General features: G+C 37.2%; 1 protein-coding gene across 3 annotated transcripts; it reads left to right on the top strand.

The window, feature by feature from the left end:
- The first annotated feature begins 3,034 nt into the window (after positions 1–3,034).
- LOC137885710 (uncharacterized) lies at positions 3,035–21,438 on the top strand. 3 transcript variants are annotated; one of them, XM_068728054.1, is made up of 12 exons: positions 3,035–3,112; positions 10,122–10,170; positions 11,734–12,033; positions 17,454–17,771; positions 17,905–18,201; positions 18,297–18,608; positions 18,726–19,007; positions 19,136–19,462; positions 19,700–20,017; positions 20,328–20,615; positions 20,786–20,934; positions 21,168–21,438. In XM_068728054.1, exons 1-12 carry the CDS (start codon positions 3,050–3,052, stop codon positions 21,174–21,176), a joined length of 2,712 nt encoding a protein of 903 aa, XP_068584155.1. In that variant the 5' UTR covers positions 3,035–3,049; the 3' UTR covers positions 21,177–21,438. The 3 variants fall into 3 exon arrangements, with proteins under 3 accessions (XP_068584155.1, XP_068584157.1, XP_068584158.1); XM_068728056.1 differs by lacking the exons at positions 3,035–3,112; positions 10,122–10,170 and adding an exon at positions 10,462–10,538; XM_068728057.1 differs by lacking the exons at positions 3,035–3,112; positions 10,122–10,170 and adding an exon at positions 10,791–10,882.
- The last annotated feature ends 598 nt before the right edge of the window (positions 21,439–22,036 follow it).

Raw genomic sequence — 22,036 nt, 5'->3', positions numbered from 1 at the left:
GAGGCATCAACAGGCAGTCAATGTCAGTATGATACAGGCAATAAAAGGGGTTTGAGAAACTGTGCATCACCTCAACAATGAGAGCTCCTTGACATTAAATATTACGCAGTTTGCTGCAGCAGCAAGATTAGCTGTGGACAGACACAGAGGTGCACAGTCACTCACAGACACACACACACACACACACACACACACACACACACACACACACACACACACACACACACATATATAGGCAAGCGATCACATGATTGTCCTGGCGGAGACATTAATAACAATAATGAATATTAGTAGTATTATTAGTATTTTCTTTAATTTTTTAAACATCATGAATAAACCTTAACATTTCTTGTTAAACTAATATGAAAAACACACTATAGATAATGTAACAGCATTTGTGTGCCGCGATAGCCAGTGTGCAGGGTGGAGTTTTTGTATGGAGTTTTATCACAGTGTAGATATAGCAGCGGCTATAGCAGCACAGTGATACATCATGTGACAAAAACCTCCTTCCACTGAGAAGGAAATGCTGTGAATGCTGCCGATCCAGAAAACAAGTCAGAAAGTGAGACTGATTTCTGCTGCCTGTACGTATCTGATAAGACTCTTCTTAGGAAAATGTTTAAAGACTGAGAATAATGTAATATTATGAGCTTAAAAGTTATATCTTTTCGACAGGGGATCAGGTTAATATTCAAAAAGTGATAATTAGGTAATTCAAAATAAATTTGGTAAAATTACAAATATAATGGAGCAAAAGTGGGATGTTCTTTCATGATTTCATAGTTTTACTGTAGAAAGTTACTGAAATATAGTGTAAAAAGAGTACAACATTCTGATCATGAACCATATCAGGCAAAAGGTTTTTGTTCGAGTATCTAGCACTGTGTATACGGGGTGGGGGGTGGCACCACAGTGATATATGGCAATACAAAAACCTGTCCGGAACTGAGCCAAAGGTTTTTTTTAAACTCTCTTGTTTAACTTAAAAGCATTAGTGTGCCATCACAGCCAGTGTGCAGGGTGGAGTTTTTGTATGGACTTACATCACAGTGCAGTATAACGGCCACAGTGACACAGCATGTGACAAAAACCTCCTTCCACTGAGAAAGAGATGTAGTGTTCATACGGAAAACAAGTAGGTGACACAATCGTCCAACAATACAACAAAACAGAGATGTAGAAATATCGACAATAATGTGATCTTACACTAATGGATGTATCAGGCAACAGGGGCTTAGAAGCAGTAAGTTTTAATATAAAAAGCTAAAAATGAACTATATCAGGTTTTTGTATGAGCATGTGGCATTGTGTATGGAGTGGCAACCACAGTGATAAGTGGTAATACAAAAACCTGTCCTGAAGTGAAGCCAAAAGTCACTGCCTAAAAAAAAAATAAAATAAGATAATTCCCAAAAATAATTAGACCCTGAAGAAAAAGTTTAATGGACTAGTGGGAGGGTAAAAAACAAAAGTAGAATTCTACTTTTTTCTTTTTTTTCTGTTTTATCCTGTAACAACAGAAAACAATCTGGAAAAGGTTGACTTAACCCATGATCTTAAATGTTTTATTAGGCTATGTCTTCATCATGATTGCGTTGGACTTTTTGTACAACATGATCAAATAAATAAGTAAATCATTTAAAAACCATCCTCGGGGAACATTTGCACTGGAGATTCCTTTAAAATTAGTAAACATTAGTATTACTTGTTAAACTAATATGAAAAACACTATATTTAAAGTACAGTAGCAGCATTAGTGTGTTAAGATAGCCGGCGTCCTGGTTGGAGTTTTTGTATGGCGTTACATCACAGTGCATTATGGCAGCTATGGTGCACAGTGATACATTATGTGACAAAAACCTCCTTCTGCTAAGAAGGAAAAGCTTTGCATGGTGCTGATAAACAAGTCAGAAGATAAACTCTTGCTAGGAAAAACTAAAATGTTTACAGACTGACAATAATGCAAATTTACACAAAGGATTGAGTTAGGTTTCCTTAGCAGACAGGGATCATGTACATATTCACAAAAAAAAAACCTAAATCAACAACTATTAGATGTCAAATGGTAGAATTCAAAATACAATGGGGCAAAAGTAGAATGTTTGCAAGACAAAAGAAAAGAAGGCTGCAAAGAAGAGGCTCAGAGTTACACTTTCTGTTAGCCGTTAGCCAAACACGCCTCCATTCCACTAGCTGTTAGCCAAACACACTGTCCACAACACTAAAAATTAAAAACGTTTTGGGCCGGTTCAGAGCAGTGAGTGAGGCATCAGCAGGCAGTCAATGTCAGTATGAAATAGACAATAAAAGAGGTTTGAGAAACTGTGCATCACCTCAACAATGAGAGCTCCTTGACATTAAATATTATGCAGTTTGCTGCAACAGCAAGATTAGCTGTGGACAGACACAGAGGTGCACAGTCACTCACAGACACACACACATGCAAGCGATCACATGATTGTCTTGGTGGAGACATTAACAGCAAATATGAATATTAATATTTAAAACACATTTAAACATCATGAATAAACCTTAACATTTCTTGTTAAACTAATATGAAAAACACATTATAAATAATGTAACAGCATTTGTGTGTCGCGATAGCCAGTGTCCAGGGTGGAGTTTTTGTATGGAGTTTTATCACAGTGTAGACATAGCAGCGGCACAGTGATACATCATGTGACAAAAACCTCCTTCCACTGAGAAGGAAATGCTGTGAATACTGCGGATCCAGAAAACAAGTCAGAAAGTGAGACTGATTTCTGCTGCCTGTACGTATCTGATAAGACTCTTCTTAGGAAAAATAAACATGTTTGAAGACTGAGAATAATGTAATATCATGAGCTTAAAAGTAATATCTTTTCCACAGGGGATCAGGTTAATATTCAAAAAGTATTTAAAAATTTACAATAATTAGGTAATTAAAAATGTATTCGGTAAAATTACAAATAAAAAGAAGCAAAAGTGGGCTGTTCTTTCATGATTTCATAGTTTTACTGTAGAAAGTTACTGAAATATAGTGTAAAAAGAGCAAAAAATTCTGACCATGAACCATCAGGCAAAGGTTTTTGTTCGAGTATCTAGCACTGTGTACTCGGGGAGTGGGTACCACAGTGATATATGGTAATACAAAAACCTGTCCGGAACTGAGTCACAAAGTCACTGTGCCAAAAGAAAAAAGGACAATTTCACAAAACCAGGCCGTTTTCCAAACTTATTAGAAACTGATGAAATGTAATATCCAATGGAATAGTGGAAGGGAAATGTCTGTTTTTCAATTTTATCCTTCTTTCTTATGCTCAAGCAAAGATAATTCCACATACGGAAAAAACAACATACAGTGATGTGTCTCATTCACATCAGGTGGATGTCATTTGTTCATAGTTTTACTGCACAATGTATAGCAATAACAATATTTCTATGTGTTTGTTTTATTGTTTCATTATTATATTTTTGAAGTTCTTTTCTTGAGGCACAGTATCAGATAGTTTCCCAAAAGCACTATGGAAATGCATGTTTTTCAGTTTTACCCTTCATTCTGACAAACAATCATAAAAACACAGATCTGTGACTACTTTGATGTCAGGCTTAATAAAGTATGTTTTAAATGTGAAATATTGGTCACAAGTTAAGGATTTGTTACATCTATACCAACAGACAAATTGTTAAGTGAAATAGAGATGCTATCAAAAGAGAAATGAAAATGTCTGCACATTTTTGACTTGTGGTTATCAACATCCTTACTGGTTAATATTTATGTAACACAGAGGAAACAATCTTCACCACAACAGGTGCTTCCGCATCCAGTTAACAAACTGAAACTTTAGACCGAGAGCCTTAAGGCTCAGACACAGGCACTGATAATAGCCTACATGATAATACAACAAATTACACAAAATAAGGCTGAAAAAAAGGATTTATATGTTTTCAAGATGAAAATAATTAATCAATTATAACTGATACCGTCTGTTCAGACCACTGCATAGTCTGAACCAATACCACTGAGTAATAACAATTTAAAATAAGTATCAGAAGCACTAAAAGTATGCTGGTTATCAACAGGTAATTGGAAGAGCTTGAATTGAGCTTTTGTTTTATGATGCGTGTTACACAGGTGAAGTTAAATAGCCGAAGGCTCTCGCTAGAGCCGTTTGGTTTGTCAGTGTTTGTCCGTTCTGGACTAGTGTAGAAAAATCGTGGTGCAACACAGCCATCGACTGTACAGTATAGTGCAGAGTCACCGAGACTTCTCATTTCGGTTGGTGGACTACTGTTTTGAAGCCTTGAGTTCGAAGTTTTGGCAGTCGCCATCTTGGTTTTTGGCCGTTGCCATCTTTTTGCAACCACGTTTGATGGTTGATGGCAGCTGAGAGTGTTGAAATGACGTTAGTTTTGCAGTCCGTTTGTGATAAACTACAGTATCAATAACTCTCTCCACAAAAATATTTTTCAATGCACACAAAATATAGGTATCATTATATGTAAATGTAAACAAAATCCGCCTATAAAAGAAATAAGATTCACAAATACATTTCGGCTGCATTCACAAATATTTTCTTGTTTTAAATAAATGTAATAAATCCACAAATGAGTGTATTTAAAAGGATTTGAAATTTTCATCTAAAACATTTTGTATTTACATTTATATACAAACTGTTGAACCTGCATTTATAAACTGCTTGACATGTGTGAACTTCACTGCATTTGTGGGTGTTTTTTTTTTTTTATACTCCCCTGATGTCGCTCAATTCAAATATGCATTTTTTTCAACAGGGAATTATCTGTAACAAATCAGATGTCTCATTCATTTTCAATCAATCACATGAGCGTGCTCCCAAGAGGGTATATCTTATGTCATGTCTTACGGTGTTTAGCATGTACAATTTTTATTTCCGATTGTGTTGACAAAAAAACAGCCGAGGCCAACAGGAATGCAGTCAGTTGCAGGTATTCAGACAAAAAAAAGTAGAAAAAATACAAACTTTGACCTGCTAGGGCAGAGGTATTCAATTAACATTCCAAAAGGTCCAGATTGAGAAAATCTCCTCGGACAAAAGTCCAGAACATTACAATAATGTCTAACTTGCGCTATTTAGTGCCATCTATCTATCTATCTATCTATCTATCTATCTATCTATCTATCTATCTATCTATCTATATCTATATCTATATATATTTATATATATATATATACACATATATATATACATATATATATATATATATATATATATATATATATATATATATATATATATATATATATATATACACATATATATATACATATATATATATATATATATATATATATATATATATATATATATATATATATATAGAGATATATAGATATATATTCAAGAATATATAGAAATACATCAATAAATGTTCTTCTCATTTCAAGTAAAATAAGGGCTGGATTAAAGAATAACTGACATAACAGAAAGCTTTTGAAAAATGTGCATCTTAATAGCAGACCACCTCAAGGTGTCACTCAGAGAGAACCAGGACATTCTGATGTAGCATTTCAAAATTAAAGCTCTTCAAAATTGCATGCATGAGCTAACTTCAAATCACATTCATGATTTGTCTAATTTCAAATGGGATTTTAGAGGAAATGGTGCATAGTTATAAAATGATTTCACCTCAGGTTAAAATGAAGTAATTCATTTTAGAAAAATGTATTTCACTGAATTGCCCTGCAGCTTTAAATTCAGTTAATTCAGGTGTGAAGTGATGTCAATCAAAAAAGCCACGATATTATATTTGTCTCATCTCCTAACAAGATAAATGTGTGAGCATGGACTTTATCTGTGGTTATTAAACCACTTGTTTCAGCTCTATTATCTCTGTTAACATCATAGTTGGTCAATTAATTAACGTGTTAGGATTCTGATCATATTGGGCTCTTAGGTTTATTTATCTGTGCCTTGATTTCAGATGTGAGTGGGTACGTTTGCTCAAAAGAGTTGTGCTTTGGCTTGTAGTGGGGCTTCACATTACCGCTTTTAATAATCGGCACGGTCTCTGAACATATGAAACATACTGGTTTTAAACTGTCAGTGGGAAGAATTAACCTATGGAAGAGTCTGTTCATTCTTGGTTTAAGAATCTGGTCTCTCTGGTCTCTCTGAACACTTTTCTGTTTTTGGAGAACGTCATGTAAAATAACTTCTCTGACTTGCGTAATTATTCTCCTACTCCTCGTTCTCTTTCCTCGTCACGTCTCACTCGAGTCAGGAAACTTGTCAGAATACCCATCTTTGATTGGCTCCGCGGTCCGCCTATTATTGACCCCTGTGCTAGGGGGATCACCAAAGTCAGTAGAATTCATCCTGAGATAAACATGGAAATCTGTATCCAATTTAATGAAAATCCATGTAAGTGACACATTTCACTCAAAACCACAAATGTCAATTGTATGGTGACGCTAAAGGTAAAGTCAGGGGATCACCAAAGTCACTAGGATTCCTCTGGGAACTTGAATGTCTGTACAAAATTCAATGACAATCTTTTCAGTGGCTGACAAGATATTTCATGACCAAAGTGATGGACAAATGAAACAACAGATCAAACCATATAATCACAAACAAACACTAATTATGTAGATTTGTGATGCGTGTCTCATGTAACTAGAACTTGAAGACAGGCAGTGCTCTTAATGCTCCGTTTCATGTTTCGGTGGTGTGACAAATACCAAATCTGTATTTTCCTTCTTGTTGAAAGCACGAACTGGCTGAACAAATTGTAAGCCATGTTGTTGTTATCGTAAATTATAGAAAAAAATATCTACCAGAGGATTTGCTAAAAAAGGGTAATTTTGTCTATGACGGTGTGGCTTTGGCAATGATGTAAGACAGTTTGGTGAACACGCTGCAAACACCTGAACTAAAATCTGGGGGCATCTAAATGTCTTGGTTATTCTCTGCTTGTATGTTTGTAAGAAATGCAGCCACGATAGTAAGATAGTGCTGAAGGGAAAATAAGTATTTTTATTGAAGAATTGGTTTTCAAATGGGTCTCATACCCAACTTGTCAAATACCGATGCTTGGTCAGCGCCCCTCGGCGTCTGACACAGACACACCGCACTTTCAACTAACTCCAATGTAAACACACCCGCGTCATTATTAGACGCTCAGAGCAACTGACCTAGTATAAAGAGCAAGGTGTCCCGTACGAAACTAAAAGTCACTGTTGACATTTTGCCACGACACTCATTAGTCACATGAGCCGTTAGTCACTCGCTAGTAGTGGTGTAACAGACCAACGTCGATCCGTGATCTGTACGGATCCTCCCTCACGGTTCGGCACGCATGTGAACCGCAGATTAAATTACACAGTTTAACATTAACCACCACAGTGTGAAAACAGTTTTACCGACGATCGTTATCCTCCAACATTCAGTTAAATATGCGATCAGGACATCGGCTTTCATGATTTTCTAGTCGCTGATCTCTGATAATGTAACACTGTAAACAACACTAACAGCTAACAAACGAAGGTTCAGTTCAGTTACATTATGATGCGTTCAGGCTCTGTTTAGTGAAAATGAGCATTGGAAAATGAGTAAAACAACACAGTTGATTGAAGGAGATGTTTTCACAGCAACATAAATAGATATTAGACCGGTTTAGCTCTAATCATTAAAACTACGAATGACAAGATTTGTTTTAATCCATAAAAATACAATCTTTTATTTCCTAATCATTTATATGATGTGTTATTATAAGAAAAAAAACCACTATAAACTACTATAACAAAGTAAAAGGATAACATTTAGAATTTATGATGGTTTACTGACTTCAGAGCAGTTGAAAAGATATAGTCTGGAGCCTTGTAGACCAGCTGCTATAATCAAACACAACAATAAAAGGATCTGTATCTGCCAATATGGATCATGAATGATCAGCAATTAGAATCAGCTGCAAGAAAAAACATGATCAGGGATCTCTAAAAGTTATATTTGATCCGTTTTTTCTTTTGTGCTGAACCGATGTGTGATTCGATCCGTGACTCTGATACGTGATACGATCCGAACCGTGAGGTTTATGATCCGTTGCACCACCACTAGCTAGTCATATGAGTCGTTAGTCAGTAAAGTTAACGCCAACCACCTTACTAAGTGGTTTTGTTGCCTAAACCTAACTTCCTGAGAAGATAGAAGTTTTTTTTGAGAAGACACTATGCATGTAAGTAACTTATAATGACAGGCAGTCACTGACACATAAACTGATGCTATAGCGGCACCCAGAGCGTCAGTTTTGGACGATAGTTTGAAGTTCAGGGGCCACTGACTAGTTGTCGGTATTTGAAGAGATGGCGGTGAGAATGTGTTGTTTGATTCAAATTTATTCTATTTAGAATAGAATAGACAATTAATAATTGTTTATCGATGCAATTCATCATCACACCCGCAATTACTGTGATTGTGAGAGAGAATGTCATTGCTAAGTCTTTCTGTAACTCAATAACTTTATTAAAGTGATTTGATGGTCTCACGCTGCGACCAGCTCAGAAATGAATATTTGTCGTTAGGTCATTGCTTCGGATTGAACAGAAAATTGTGAAAACATCAGTTGTCACAAACAGGTTGTTTACTTCCTCAGAAAATATTGGCCTTAATCCTTTAAATTTGTTTAGATAAAATGTTCACCTTCCATGCAGCTGTAATGTTCAGAAATTTCTCAAACAGAGGGGAAGAAGGCCACTGAGGAGAAGAAGCAGCAGCCCCCCCTCTTGCACTCTTTGTTCCATCAGCAAGCAGGGCAGGAGTCAGCAGGTCCAGGTCAAAATCAAAAGTATTTAATATTGTTAACAGAAGCCAAAACAATCACAAACCAAATTACACTATCGATAGTAAAATATTTCAAGAAATATGAGACCTCGTTCACACCACAGGACAGATTGATGTATCTGCCCCATGGTACGAAGGAAGTCTGATTCTCTCAGGGGACAAACAGCTCCTTTGTCCCCCCAGAGTTACATTCCTCAACCTATCGATCAGCTCCACGATTGGCTGAAGTCCAATGAGCTCCTCCTTGGATCCTGACCCATTGTCCTGGGCAGACACCTCTGTCAACTACCCTCTTCCCCCGCAGATTTACACCTTCTGACATTCCTCAAACCCCCATCACAGACACTCAATATACATTCAATGACCACACTCCTTGGTTTAACACTTCCTAAGTAAACACACTGTGACACATAATATCCAGCACTAGGAATGCTTTAAAACTTAAAATTCCTCACACAGCCGGGCATAAGTTAATGCCAGCACACTTGATATCATGTTAAAATATGTTAACTTTCATAGTTGTGTTCTGTACATTAAAACTTAGGAATGAATCCTAAAACATGTGAAATGTTCAGAACTAGAATATACACAAGGTTTGTAGGCTAGTTAATAGGTTAATAGTATGCAGCAGGAACTGGAGCTGACAGGGGGTCTGATACAGAGGAAGTGTTCACCAACTGTTGGCAACTCACACTTCATTTTATATAACCTAGACCACAGGAAATGCATATCTCAAGGGATGTGGTTAATAAATAGAGCAGTGGGTACTGCTTTGCCAGTAAGACATGTATGTTTGTCCTGGTTTAAATGACAGTGTTAGTATTTGTATTAGAAGCACGTTGTAGTTTATCACTGTGATACTTTGACTACTGGGGGAAAGGAACACAAGTCACAGTGACTTCTGGTAAGTAACAATCAAACATATTTTGAGTGAAGAGAATTCTATATTTTTTCTGGTTTATTATTAAATTTATGTTGATTTCAACTGCACTTAAACTAGGATGTAATAGACTTATAAAGAATAGTAACAGCAAATAGGATAGCAAAAAGATCAGGGTAAACTGTCGGTATATGCACTAGTTTACTGAATAAGTACATTTATTTATTAGATGATAGGAGCTGTTAAATATGTTTGCACTAAAGAGCTGTTGAAACTACTACTTTGCTTACTGGGGAAAAGGAACAATGATGACCATCTCAAGTAAACAGGTAAAAGAAGCTTTATTTGTCTTCATATAGATCATTTAATTGCACTGTGTAATATACCATATTTAGTGCTTGTTTTTGTATGTTGGACGTGTTGACATATTACACTGTGACGGTGCTTTTGATTACTGGGGGAAAGGCACGATGGTAACAGTCACATCAGGTAAGCTACTCTTATTTTTCTTTCTCTAATGTAGACATTTAGATTTATACACAGTATTGGTATTTTTTAAGAAATGAAGTTGTGACACCGTACAGTTCATTCATTTCTGGGATACTGTATGTTAAATGTGTTATGAATTGGTTCAAATTTGGTGGTGAAAATCCACCAAAGTTAGTTCCATCTTCTGAATCCTTGTAGACAAAAATTCAAGGTAAATATGTCGGAGGGTAGATTGCCATGAGATAACCAACCATGGAATGTGTAGATATCTGGGAACGGGTTTTTGTATGCAGTGGTTAATAATTTGTTGAACTGTGACTACGGTTTTGACTACTGGGGAAAAGGCACCATGGTCACCGTCACTTCAGGTATGGAATCTTAATATTTCTGATTAGAGAATGAAATTCTTGATCACATTACTTAAATATTTATCATAATTTTCATGTAGTCACAACTGATGGCCGGCGATAAGACAGAAAACAATATGTTGTTGCCTGGCAATGAATTTGTGTCAGGCTTAAAACGGTTTAGTTCATCAACAACTGCATATTATAGCTCGATTTGAACTGTTGCCAAAACCAGACTTTTTGACGTTAAGTAATGGGGGATTAAAGTGATGAGTTTTTGTGAGAAGTGCGAGTTGACTCTCTTAACTGTGACTACTGGGCTTTCGACTACTGGGGAAAAGGCACTATGGTAACAGTGTCATCAGGTAAGGTTTGTTCCATTTAAAAACAACATCAGGGTATGTTTGAGTGTCATATTTAATATATATCGAAAATCTCACTTCAAAAGTAAAGTGTTTTAATACCGTATATCTTCTGTAAAAAGTCGGACAGCGATATTTTCAGTATAGGACAGAATGGTGGATATTTGCGGCTAATATCTTTGGCTTTGTTTATTTTTCGATATGGAATTTTTTGTTTAGAAGTGGATTTTATAAAATAGCGGGATTAATTAAATATGAAGGCAGATTTTTAGATGTAGCCTTTTCATACTAAGAGCTAAGTAGATTCAGCACTGTGCTACTATGCTGCTTTTGACTACTGGGGAAAGGGTACAACAGTAACGGTTTCATCAGGTAAGAATACTCTTTAATTTCATGCATAACTGCTTGAATTTGACATAAAGTAATATGTTTATGTAACAATATGACTGCCATCAATATTGTCATCGTAATGGATGGTAACTGGTAACTGCCTTAACACTTCCATTCCTTCAATTTAAAAGAATAAACTAATGATTATTGTCAAAGTTGTGCATTTAAAGTAATTTACCTATTTATATACAGAACATAAATAAATACCACAAATGCTATCATTGAGGGAGGTTAAACTTGGTGCAACAAAAACATCGAAATAAATGACATAAGGAAACAGAGGTTTGTGTATTGAGAGCATTTAAAATGTCGTGTTAAATGGCAACAATACTGTGCCTTGTTACACTATTGACTCAATCAACTCGATTGTCTTCTCTCTGTTTTAACTAATACTTGGTGAAAATGTCTGTCATCTTGAATTTTATTTTTGAATTATAATTGCACGTTTGTTTTTCCTTTTTTAGCCACTTCAACCCGACCAACTGTGTTTCCTCTGATACAATGTGGTTCTGGGCCTGGAAACACAGTCACTCTTGGCTGCTTTGCCACCGGCTTCACACCCTCCGCACTGACCTTTGCATGGAACAAAGTAGGTGGCAATGCCTTGACTGACTTCATCCAGTACCCTCCAGTACAAAAGGGAAACTTGTATACGGGAGTCAGTCAAATCCAACTGAGCGAACAGGACTGGAACCCAAAGAATACTTTCCGATGTGCCGTGACACATGTAGCGGGAAATGCAGATGTCACTTTTACAAAGACAAGTAAGACTCACGCTACGTCATATATATATGCTATTTTTGTAGATAATTTGAAATCTAGTAGGTTTACATTGTGGAGATATTAACATATTCTATAATTGCAACAATTTCAAGTTTTTTTTTAATTAGATTTATAAATTACAAAACTCTGTTTGTTTGGTAATTACTGATAAATGATATACTTAATCTACTTAATTGGGTGACTATTGGCAGTTATTTGAGGCAGAGTACTGATAAAGCTTATTATAAAAAATGATAATTTTGAACACAGTTGTAAATAGCCAAAACTTTATAAGTTCAATAAGTCTACTAAGTCTGTCTCTATTATTTGGTTTTGTGCGTTTTCTTGAGAAATGTTATTAGAGGAACCGATATGTTTACACGAGTGAAATAAACATAAAAGAGAGGAATAATTGGTTTAAATATTAAAAAAATAAAAAATACACCAATCTGTCATTTGAAAGGAACATCAACACAGAAAAGAGCATGGAAATAAAATGCTACTAAATTAAATCGTTTTAATTTCATAATAGGCCTAACAGTGAGGTGGAACAAGAAGGCTGAAGCTCTGCTGCTGATGATTTCATTCTTTGCTTGTATATGTCCTCTGCACCCGTCTCAGAACAGATTATTGCGATGTGTTCTGCTCCTTTCCATCTATCTGCATAATCCTAGTTCTTCTTGGTGTCAGTCTGCCCCCACTTCAGCTGTCTGTTGATTATTAACATTCAATCTGTGTTTGCTTGCCGGAGCAGTCAGTGTATATGCAGAAGCGAGCATTAAAGCTCTGCTGTTCTATTATTTACATTTTTTTACTATGAAAATCTTATTTTCTTTTTAATTATTTCTGCACAATTTAGTAACGAGCTACAGTAGGTGGTAATCTGAGGAGAGTAATCACAATGTGCCTGTGTGCAGGTAGCACACAGTAGTACAGAAAAAGCATAGTCTATAGTAATTGTAGCTTACATGAGCATTTTATCTCATTTTTTTCTATTTTTTTGACATTGCTTCTGCATATATATATACACATTATTCCCTGCTTCTGCATACATATATATTTGTGTATATGTTTGTTTTTCAGTTGTGCCTTATATCATGCCAACTCTTAAAGTGTTGGCCTCCTCTGATGAGGAAACCGAGGTTTCCTTCTCCTGCTTTGCCAAAGATTTTTCACCAAAGGAGTATGGGTTCAAATGGCTGAAAGACGACAAGGAAATCCCCAACTCTAAAACACTTACTCCTGTGGGAACAAAGGATGAGAATCAAACTACACTGTACAGTACAGCAAGTTTTGTCACGCTGCCATCCAGTGAGTGGAGTTATGGCGCTCAGTTAACATGTCAGTTTAAGGGGAAAGGTGAACATCATCCAACATTCGTAAATGCAACGTTGACTCACAAAAAGCCAGACCCAATTAGTGAGTAAATTCCTACTTTTTCTTCAAAAAATGAAATGCAATTGCATTTTCTGTTTTGCAGCTATTTCAATTCAATAATTCTTCCTTACTTGGCAGCTACGGAATGTCCTGTTGCAGATGTGGAGTTAATGGTTGAAGGCCCCACAATGGAAGACATATTTGTAAACAGCAAAGGAACTGTAAAATGTAATGTCAAGGTAAATAATCCATCCATCACTAAGATTTTCTGGGAGAACCAGAAAGGAGAGCCAATACCTGGAGCCTCTATAGAGCCCCCTAAAGGAAAAAGAGGTGAAATAATCCTTCCACTTGACATCACGTATGACGAATGGAGCAAGGGAACAAACTTCAACTGCATTGTTGAACATGAGAATTGGTTTAATCCACTTAAGGAACCCTATACAAGGATTATTGGTAAGAAAACAAACCAGCAATTGTGCACTAAAAGCCTGTGTTTAATTCCTCTTGTCATGCCAGCAAACATGTTATCTGAGTGTCATTTCTAAGTGTATTTTAAGAGATTTTTTCACAGTACTGTAGTTACATTTATCTGTGGCAGGAGCTCTAAATGTTCTCTCACACTTGCAGGAGGAAAGACTCAGCGACCTTCAGTGTATATGCTACCTCCACTAGAACATACTAGTGAAAAAACGGTGACCCTGACTTGCTATGTGAAAGACTTCTTCCCTAAGGAGGTTTTCGTGTCTTGGCTTGTTGATGACGAGATAGCAGACTCAAAATACGAGTTCCATACCACAAACCCCGTAGGAAACCACGAATCCTATTCTGCTTATGGCCTGTTATCTGTCAGCCTTGAGCAGTGGAATAACAATGACATGGTGTTTAGCTGTGTAGTTCACCACGAGTCTGTGGCTAACACAACTAAAGCTATTGTCAGGTCCATTGGGCACAGAACATTTGAAAGAACCAACCTGGTCAACCTCAACATGAACATCCCTGAACCGTGCAAGACCCAGTAGATGTTATTTTGTGTCGCTGTGTCTTCTGCTGTTTGTTGTTTGACGTTTGTTGCTTGTGATATGACATTGTGATTGTCTTTTTAATGCTTTTCAAAATCAAAATAAAAAAAAAGCTCTTTGCAACTCTGTTGATGTATGTCGCATGCTGTTCATGTCTTTAGTTAAGAAATATTTTGAGCTACGTGTTTATTGTAAGTGTAGTGACACAGTGTTATCCTAATGCAACACAAATTAGGCGTAGTCATCACCATGTTTGCTAAAAATATATCAAACTTACCGCATCATATTGTATTAACTAGAATAACACCACAACAACCCACTAACTTTAGGCAACAATTTCACTAAATACATCCTATTTGTTCTTTGTTATTTGTAGACGGTGCATTGTTTGTGTGACTTGTCTTTGTGTATGCGTTTCCTCCACTGGGTCTTGCACCCCCTTCACAAGATAGACGATTGTTAAAGGTCTAACTCCAACTCTGTGGTCTTTCCATCAAATTATTAATATCTTAATTCACAAGTCAAGTCATGCCTGCCACAACATTAATGGGGACTTTCAAAAGCAATTCAGGATCATTGTAGGACGACTTAAATCAACATAATCAACATTTTACAAGGATATGCTAAACAATGAGGCTTTATGGTTAACTAATAACAATGTAATAAGTAACAAGACATATGCCAATACTATTCCTTTAATTTGTAATACTCTATTTCAAACTTTGTTTGATATACTAAACTGATTGATTTAGTGATTAGATCCACTCTGACCTGCTAGAATATAAAATAAGTTACCCTACAACAGGAAAGTTAATAGAATTTGGTCGTTGACAGAATTTGGTCATTGTCTCATGAGCTGCTGTTCAAAGCTGCATTTGTCCAAAGTGTTAACTGAATCATTACTGTACACTACATCCAGAGGTCTACCAATGGAACAGTGCATGGGACGAAGAAGATAACATGGGAAGCACAGCCCTCACCTTCATCCTTCTCTTCCTCATCACTCTGCTGTTCACCATTGGAACCACTGCTTTCAAGGTAATGATGAGTTTTTATGTTAGAGTCGTGCACAGATTTGGATTGAACCAGAAAAAGACAACTGAGTAAATAGGGTTATGTATTCACACAACACAGATGTGTTGGCTGAAAACTCCTCTAACATGAAGAGTGACAAAAGGTTCATACAGGGTATAGCCGTGATGATATTAATCATCTACGTCAGTAAATAACGTTTGACCACATACTGTATTGCTGCTGTAACTCCTTTATTTAACGTAAAATCTCAAAGATTTTAATTTAAGTAAATGTCCGTTAAGTCGCTATCTATCACCGAAGGAGGAAACACAATGGTGATTGAGCCTATGGCCCACTGAGGAATGTAGTGGAATATTTCTTTATTTTTCTATATTACAAACTGGGTGTCGGTGGCTCCATCCTGGACAGAAATGCTACATCAACATTTTTGTCCATTGTATATACACAGAAAATGGAGTACATAATTCTGAAAACTTGAAGCTCATGTAACAAAAACATGGGACTGAAATCTTATGGATTGCCACTTTAACATCCAATAACAAAATGTTAATTTTGTTAATAATCTTTTTACATAATGCGTTTTTATAATACATTCTAAAAGTGTCTGCAACAAAAGCTCAGCTATCACTGAATGATACATGCACGTTCAGTGGGTGCACACAAAAACAGCAGAGCTTGTGCAATTTATTGTTTTGCAATATTATAAACTTAAAATAAAAGTCCCCTTTGTAAAGCATAAAGTGTTTCACAGACTATACGAGAGGTGGGTTGAATGCTTTGGTAACCTGTAGTATACCGAGTTGAGAACAAGTTAAAATGTTGAGCCAAAAATAAATGATTTAAAATGTCAGCGCCATTATAGTGAACTGAATACTATTTTACAATTGCTGTAATTGTGGGTCATAGGTTAAATAAGCTAAATTAATTTACCAAATAACAACAACAAATTGCAACAGAAGGCAGTTGTAACATTTAGTTTATTCCATATGTTGATACGTTTATTTTACAATATCACTAATCCATATACTTTTTTCTCTTTTCAGGTTAATTGAAACAAGGTGAAACTTTTGTTTGAAAAAAAAAAAAAAAAAGAATTCATACATTTCTTCTTATAAACTCAATAGTATCATGTAAGTAATCACAACTGTCCATTTTCATTTTAATTACAAGAGCTTTATGTCTTTTTTGAAAATAAATCTTTAAATGAAGATAACCATTGATGTTGCTCCTACTGTTTTTTTAATCATTATTTTGAAATTGTACATACTGCCTGTAGTTTCACCTATAAACTATCATTTATAATACTCACGACAGTACTTCCTTTTTTTTTTTTTCAAGCATTTCGTCGTTGAAAGAAACACTTTATTATGCACTATGTTCTTATGTTCATCACCTCCCTAGCACCTGGAATCATCAGCCCATGTTCAAATGAATATGAACATTTGCAGTTGGTAAGTTCTCGGGTCTAATATTAACAGAGTCGAGAACTGAAACCTTGCAATGTCATGAGAAGCCATGTGAAATCTTTCTGGAAACATGTAAAGTGATATGAGACTTAAATTTAAATGTGCACTCTGTTTCTCTAACTGACACAGCCACACCTCACACCTGCTGTCCGTGAGGCACCATTGCTCTTTGCATTGTTTCACTTCTGTATTTTGGTACTTTTTTGGGACCTGGGTGTTACTCAATGCTTCCGCTTGCTGCTAGCTCTGATCACTCTGCCCTGCCATGTTGCGACATCTGTGCAACAGCCCCCAGCCCTGTCTCCACCTGACTATAAGACACCAGACACTGTAACAGCGCAACTCTGCCATCTAGCCTAAATACAAAGATATTATATTTAGAATCGACAAAAAGGGTTACTTGACCAAAATTTGAAGGTATGTATAACTGAAGGGATGAAGTCTGTGCATATTTTAAAAATGTGTACATCTAACGTTTACAATGAGGCAAGTAAAGACGTAACTATCTCCTCTTTATCACAGGAGAGCGGGTTATCTCGCCAAACATCACACTACACCCAGATTGGGAGGGTGAATTCGGGACCTCGCCAATCAGACTCATCTGCACCATTAGAGGTTTCTTTCCAGACAAACTGAGTGTGGAGTGGAAGCAGGACAGCCAACCTCTAAATATTGTGCCACTCCAAAGGAAGCTGCAGAGTGTGGAGGAAATGGAGAAAACCTTCAGTCTAAGCAGTGAGATCGAGCCAAATATGACTGAGTGGGCACAGGCCTCAAGTTTTACGTGCAAGTCCATTCACAACAATCAGGAATTTATAAAAACAATAAGTATTTGTCAATGTAAGTATGTCTGTCTACTGTCTCACGGCACAATATGGAAATATGAACATATCAATGTTTTAAGAGAAAAATGCATGCATTATTTGAATGGTTTAAATGAACAATTAGGACCAAACACGTTTTATTCCTGCAGATCATACAAGGAACCCTCCTTCCATCCATGTGGAGATTCCCAGCTTCAAGACAGTAATGATGACAGAACCCTCCGTAAAAGCAACATGTTTTGTCCGCACTGTTCTTGATGCCAAGGTGACCTGGCTGATGGATGAGAGAGTCCCACCGGGTAGCGTAGTGAGAGATGACGCAAACACAACTCATTTAGTCAGTGAACTGACGGTTTCTTCAAGTGAATGGAAACAACTCAAGACGATAACATGTAAAGCTGACCATAAGTGCTTCTCATCCACTAAGAGCACTGTGAATATCGCAGGTAAGACAACTATACACCATGACAACCAGATGTCTTGTGACAGCAAAGTGCATAAAAGAATAAATTCTGCTTGGTTTTCTTTCTGTATCATCCAGGACCTGCAGTTACAGCTCCATTGGTTGAGATCAGGAGATCTCTCAAAGCTTTGCTGAAAGGAGACAGTGCTGTGCTGGAGTGTGATGTCACAAAACTCTCATCACGCGACCTGTACATCGACTTTCAAGCCAACGGTGTTGACATCTCTGACAAACAGTATGTTGAATTTGCTAAAGCCCCAGGCCTCCGTTCAATCAGTAGAAGTTTCTCTGTTCCTTCAAGACATTTGAAGAAAGACACAAGTTTCACCTGCAAAGTGACCCAAGGATTCTCCAACAGCTTCAAGTCAAAATCCACAGGCAACTTCTTTGGTGAGAGGAGTAACTCTTCTTTCCCTTAGTGGCGGTTGATTTCATGTTTCACACTTAATTGATCTGTAATAGACACAATCATTGATTCATTAATGCACTGATTCATCTCTTATTTAGTGGACCCATCAGTGGAACTTCTTCTGGCCTCCAGTGAAGAGTCAGGACCACAGAGGCTCCTGTGCTTTGCCTGGGGCTTCAACCCTCAAGTTAAATGGTCTTCTGAGTCCCAGCAGAGATCTTCATCAACCAATGACATCAGCATGGGTGAAGATGGACGTGTGGCAGTAACCAGCCAACTTCATGTCCCTCACGCAGAGTGGAAAACAGGGAACGTCTTCACGTGTGAAGTATCTGACAAGTCTCTGAACACAAATGTGAGAAAGATCAGCCTCTGCTCAGGTAAAATGAAAATTGGTAGAGAATAAATCCATTCACCATCCATTAAGCATTTTTTTTTTTCTTTCTCATAACCATTACTTGATGGGTGTTGCATTTTCTGCCACTTCAATGTCACATTCTTTTTTCAGTAACTCCTGCATCATCTCAGATAGTTGGCGTATATGTTCAGGGGCCGCCACTCGACGAGCTTCAGAACAAGGGACAAGTGACTATCACCTGTCTTCTGGTCGGCCCTTCCCTTAACGACGTCTCCGTCACCTGGAAAGTAGGTGGGAGCAGTTATTCCCTGAATGCCCACAAGGAGCCTCCAGTGAGTCACAGCAATGGGACCGAAACTTTGCGGAGCTTCCTCAATGTGTCAGCGGAGGATTGGCATGCATTTAAACAAGTGTCTTGTGAGGCCAAGCACCGATGTTCCAAGCAGGGCTATGAGGACCATACAACCAAAAGCAGAGGTAGTGTTTTGCAGAAAAAAATGATGCATTTGTTTCCTTGCCATTGCTTATAGATGTTTCTGAAATTATAGAGAGTTCAACAAAGTTTAAGAAGGCCAGATTGGATCAGAAACTTTACATTAAAAAAATGATATTGTCCATGATGTTTGTGGAGGTTGCGAGAGACTAAATGATTTGATTGAAATGTTAAAAATATAAAGCTTCATTTACTTTTGTCTTCTCTTTGTGTTTCTCAAGAGCTGCATCCACCAGCAGTGAAGATAATACAACCAACTGCCGATGACCTTTCCACCTCGGACGGCCTCGCACTTGTTTGCCAAGTCTCCAGATTTTTCCCGTCAAATATCATAGTGTACTGGGAGGAGAATGGCCAGAGACTCCCTTCAACTCACTTCACCAACAGTCCAACGTGGAAATACACAGGGAGCAGCACATATTCAATGAGCAGCAGACTGAACACATCAAGAACAGAGGACAAGGAGTCTACGTATTCTTGTGTTGTCAGACACGAGTCATCTGAAAGGCCTTTTGAAAGCACTATGAAGGATGTGTTTGGTGAGCTGTCAATTAGCATCAAGTCAATTACAGTTTACTGGTGTAGTTTATTACATCGCAGATAGAGATCAACGTCACTACTGTGTTTTATCCACCTCACCTGGCTCTCAATGATAGCAGCTCAAGAGCAGCAGTGTGCGCACAAAGCTAAAGAAGAAAAGAAGTAGAACGCCTTTAAAACGTTTGCTCTCACTTGATTAAATTGATTTAAATTTGTTATGAAAGCACTTCAATACAAATGTTCCTTGTTTTTTTTTCTTCCCCAAAACACATTCATTGACAAAAACTCTTTCACGACTATCTTCTCCAGCCACAGTGACCCACAGCGAACCCTCAGCGACCTTGCTCCAGGGCTCTGGTGAACTTGTGTGCCTGGTCTTCGGCTTCAGCCCCGCATCCATTAACGTCACTTGGTTTCTGGACGACACCAAGGAACTGTTGGACTACGACACTAGTGAACCCCACAGAGGCCCAAACGGAAAGTTCAGCATCCAAAGCCACCTGCGTCTGTCCCAAGTCATCTGGTTGCCTGGGGCGAACATCACCTGCAGGGTGACACATGCAAACATCACCAAATCCCTGGATATATCTAAACCAGGTGCTAGTTTGATCCAAACCGTTCTTGCACTTTACAGATTGCACATACTATGTTAACCACACATTTCTGAGTATGTCTGGTAACTGCATGGATTAGTTTATTAATATCTCTTTACAGTGTAACAAAGTCTAGTTAACTAACAAATCCTACACGGCTGAATTCATTCACAGACTCCTTGAAGGACTGTGATTTCTTAGATGACATCATGCATGCTGGACTGAACCAGGACACAGTTGTGGATAGCTGGTATATGGCTTTCACTTTCCTCATTTTTTTCCTCATCTCCATTCTCTACGGTGTCTTGGCTACCATGATGAAGGTAAGATACAACAGTATGGTATTTTAAAGTAATCTTCCAGTAACTCAATTGTAATCTGTTATGTTCTACATTATCATTATTATTATTCTGGAATTCAAATATTTTGGGTGGTTTGAATTTAGCTTAGACATATATATAAATTCAAACTACCCAAAATATTCTAATGTTTTTTTTTTTTTATACAAATCAAAAATGTCACATATCCTGACACATTCCCTGTTTTCTCCTTTTAGACTAAATGATGATGATCCCAGGACAGATCCCGTTTTATGATCCAAATGTGGACTTTTGAAGATTTTTATGGCATTTGGCTTTTCTAGTTTTTAAAGTGTAATGGATTCATTTATATATAAACAAATGTTGTTATATGTTAGGGAACTGGTTAATACGTTAGGCCTGTTTGTTTCGTTTTAAGTGTCAGGTCTACATTTAGCGTGGCGTGTATGTAGTGCATTTGTGTAAAAATGATGACAGCAATAAAAAAATGAAATAAAAAAATGAAAGTTTAAATTCTGATTCTTATGTAATAAACACACACACACACACACACACCCAAATATATGTTCATATGATTACAATAAAAAAAACTATAACACAAACAGTATTTATCGTCAGAAAAAGGCTTAACACTATACAGTATACTATGTCACAATATCAGCACTACTGTATTACTAAGACTGACCACTAGAGGGAGACAAAGCTCCATATACAGCAGTGGTTTTCCACCTCTGTGTGAAACAGTAGTTGTGTCATAATTTGAAGATACCGACAGGTCTTAACTGGACTTACTAAATGGTATAATACAGAGGTGCATTCAGCTGAAAGCCCAAACAGAGACTGTTTATATATCTTCTCCTTTCCACACACACACACACACACACACACACACACGCACACACACACACACAGGGTTACTGTAAATGTGTGCACACTCCGTCTTTGGGTTAGAGCTGCATGTTTGTGTCTGCATTTGTGTACCTTGTGGGTTTAAAGGAATTCACATCTGGGAGGGACGACGCTAATCACATCCAGGCTTACAATTGGCTACCTCTGGAGTGATCTGGCACCGCGTCTGCCCTGATTGGCTGGGGACCCTTTGGCA

This window comes from Cebidichthys violaceus, unplaced genomic scaffold (assembly GCF_023349555.1).
Source record: "Cebidichthys violaceus isolate CVI_PGR_0920_01 unplaced genomic scaffold, fCebVio1.0.p SCAF_40, whole genome shotgun sequence".
Taxonomy (NCBI): Eukaryota; Metazoa; Chordata; class Actinopteri; order Perciformes; family Stichaeidae; genus Cebidichthys; species Cebidichthys violaceus.
The sequence above is the reverse complement of the archived record's forward strand: the minus strand, read 5'-3'. Positions and strand labels throughout refer to the sequence as shown.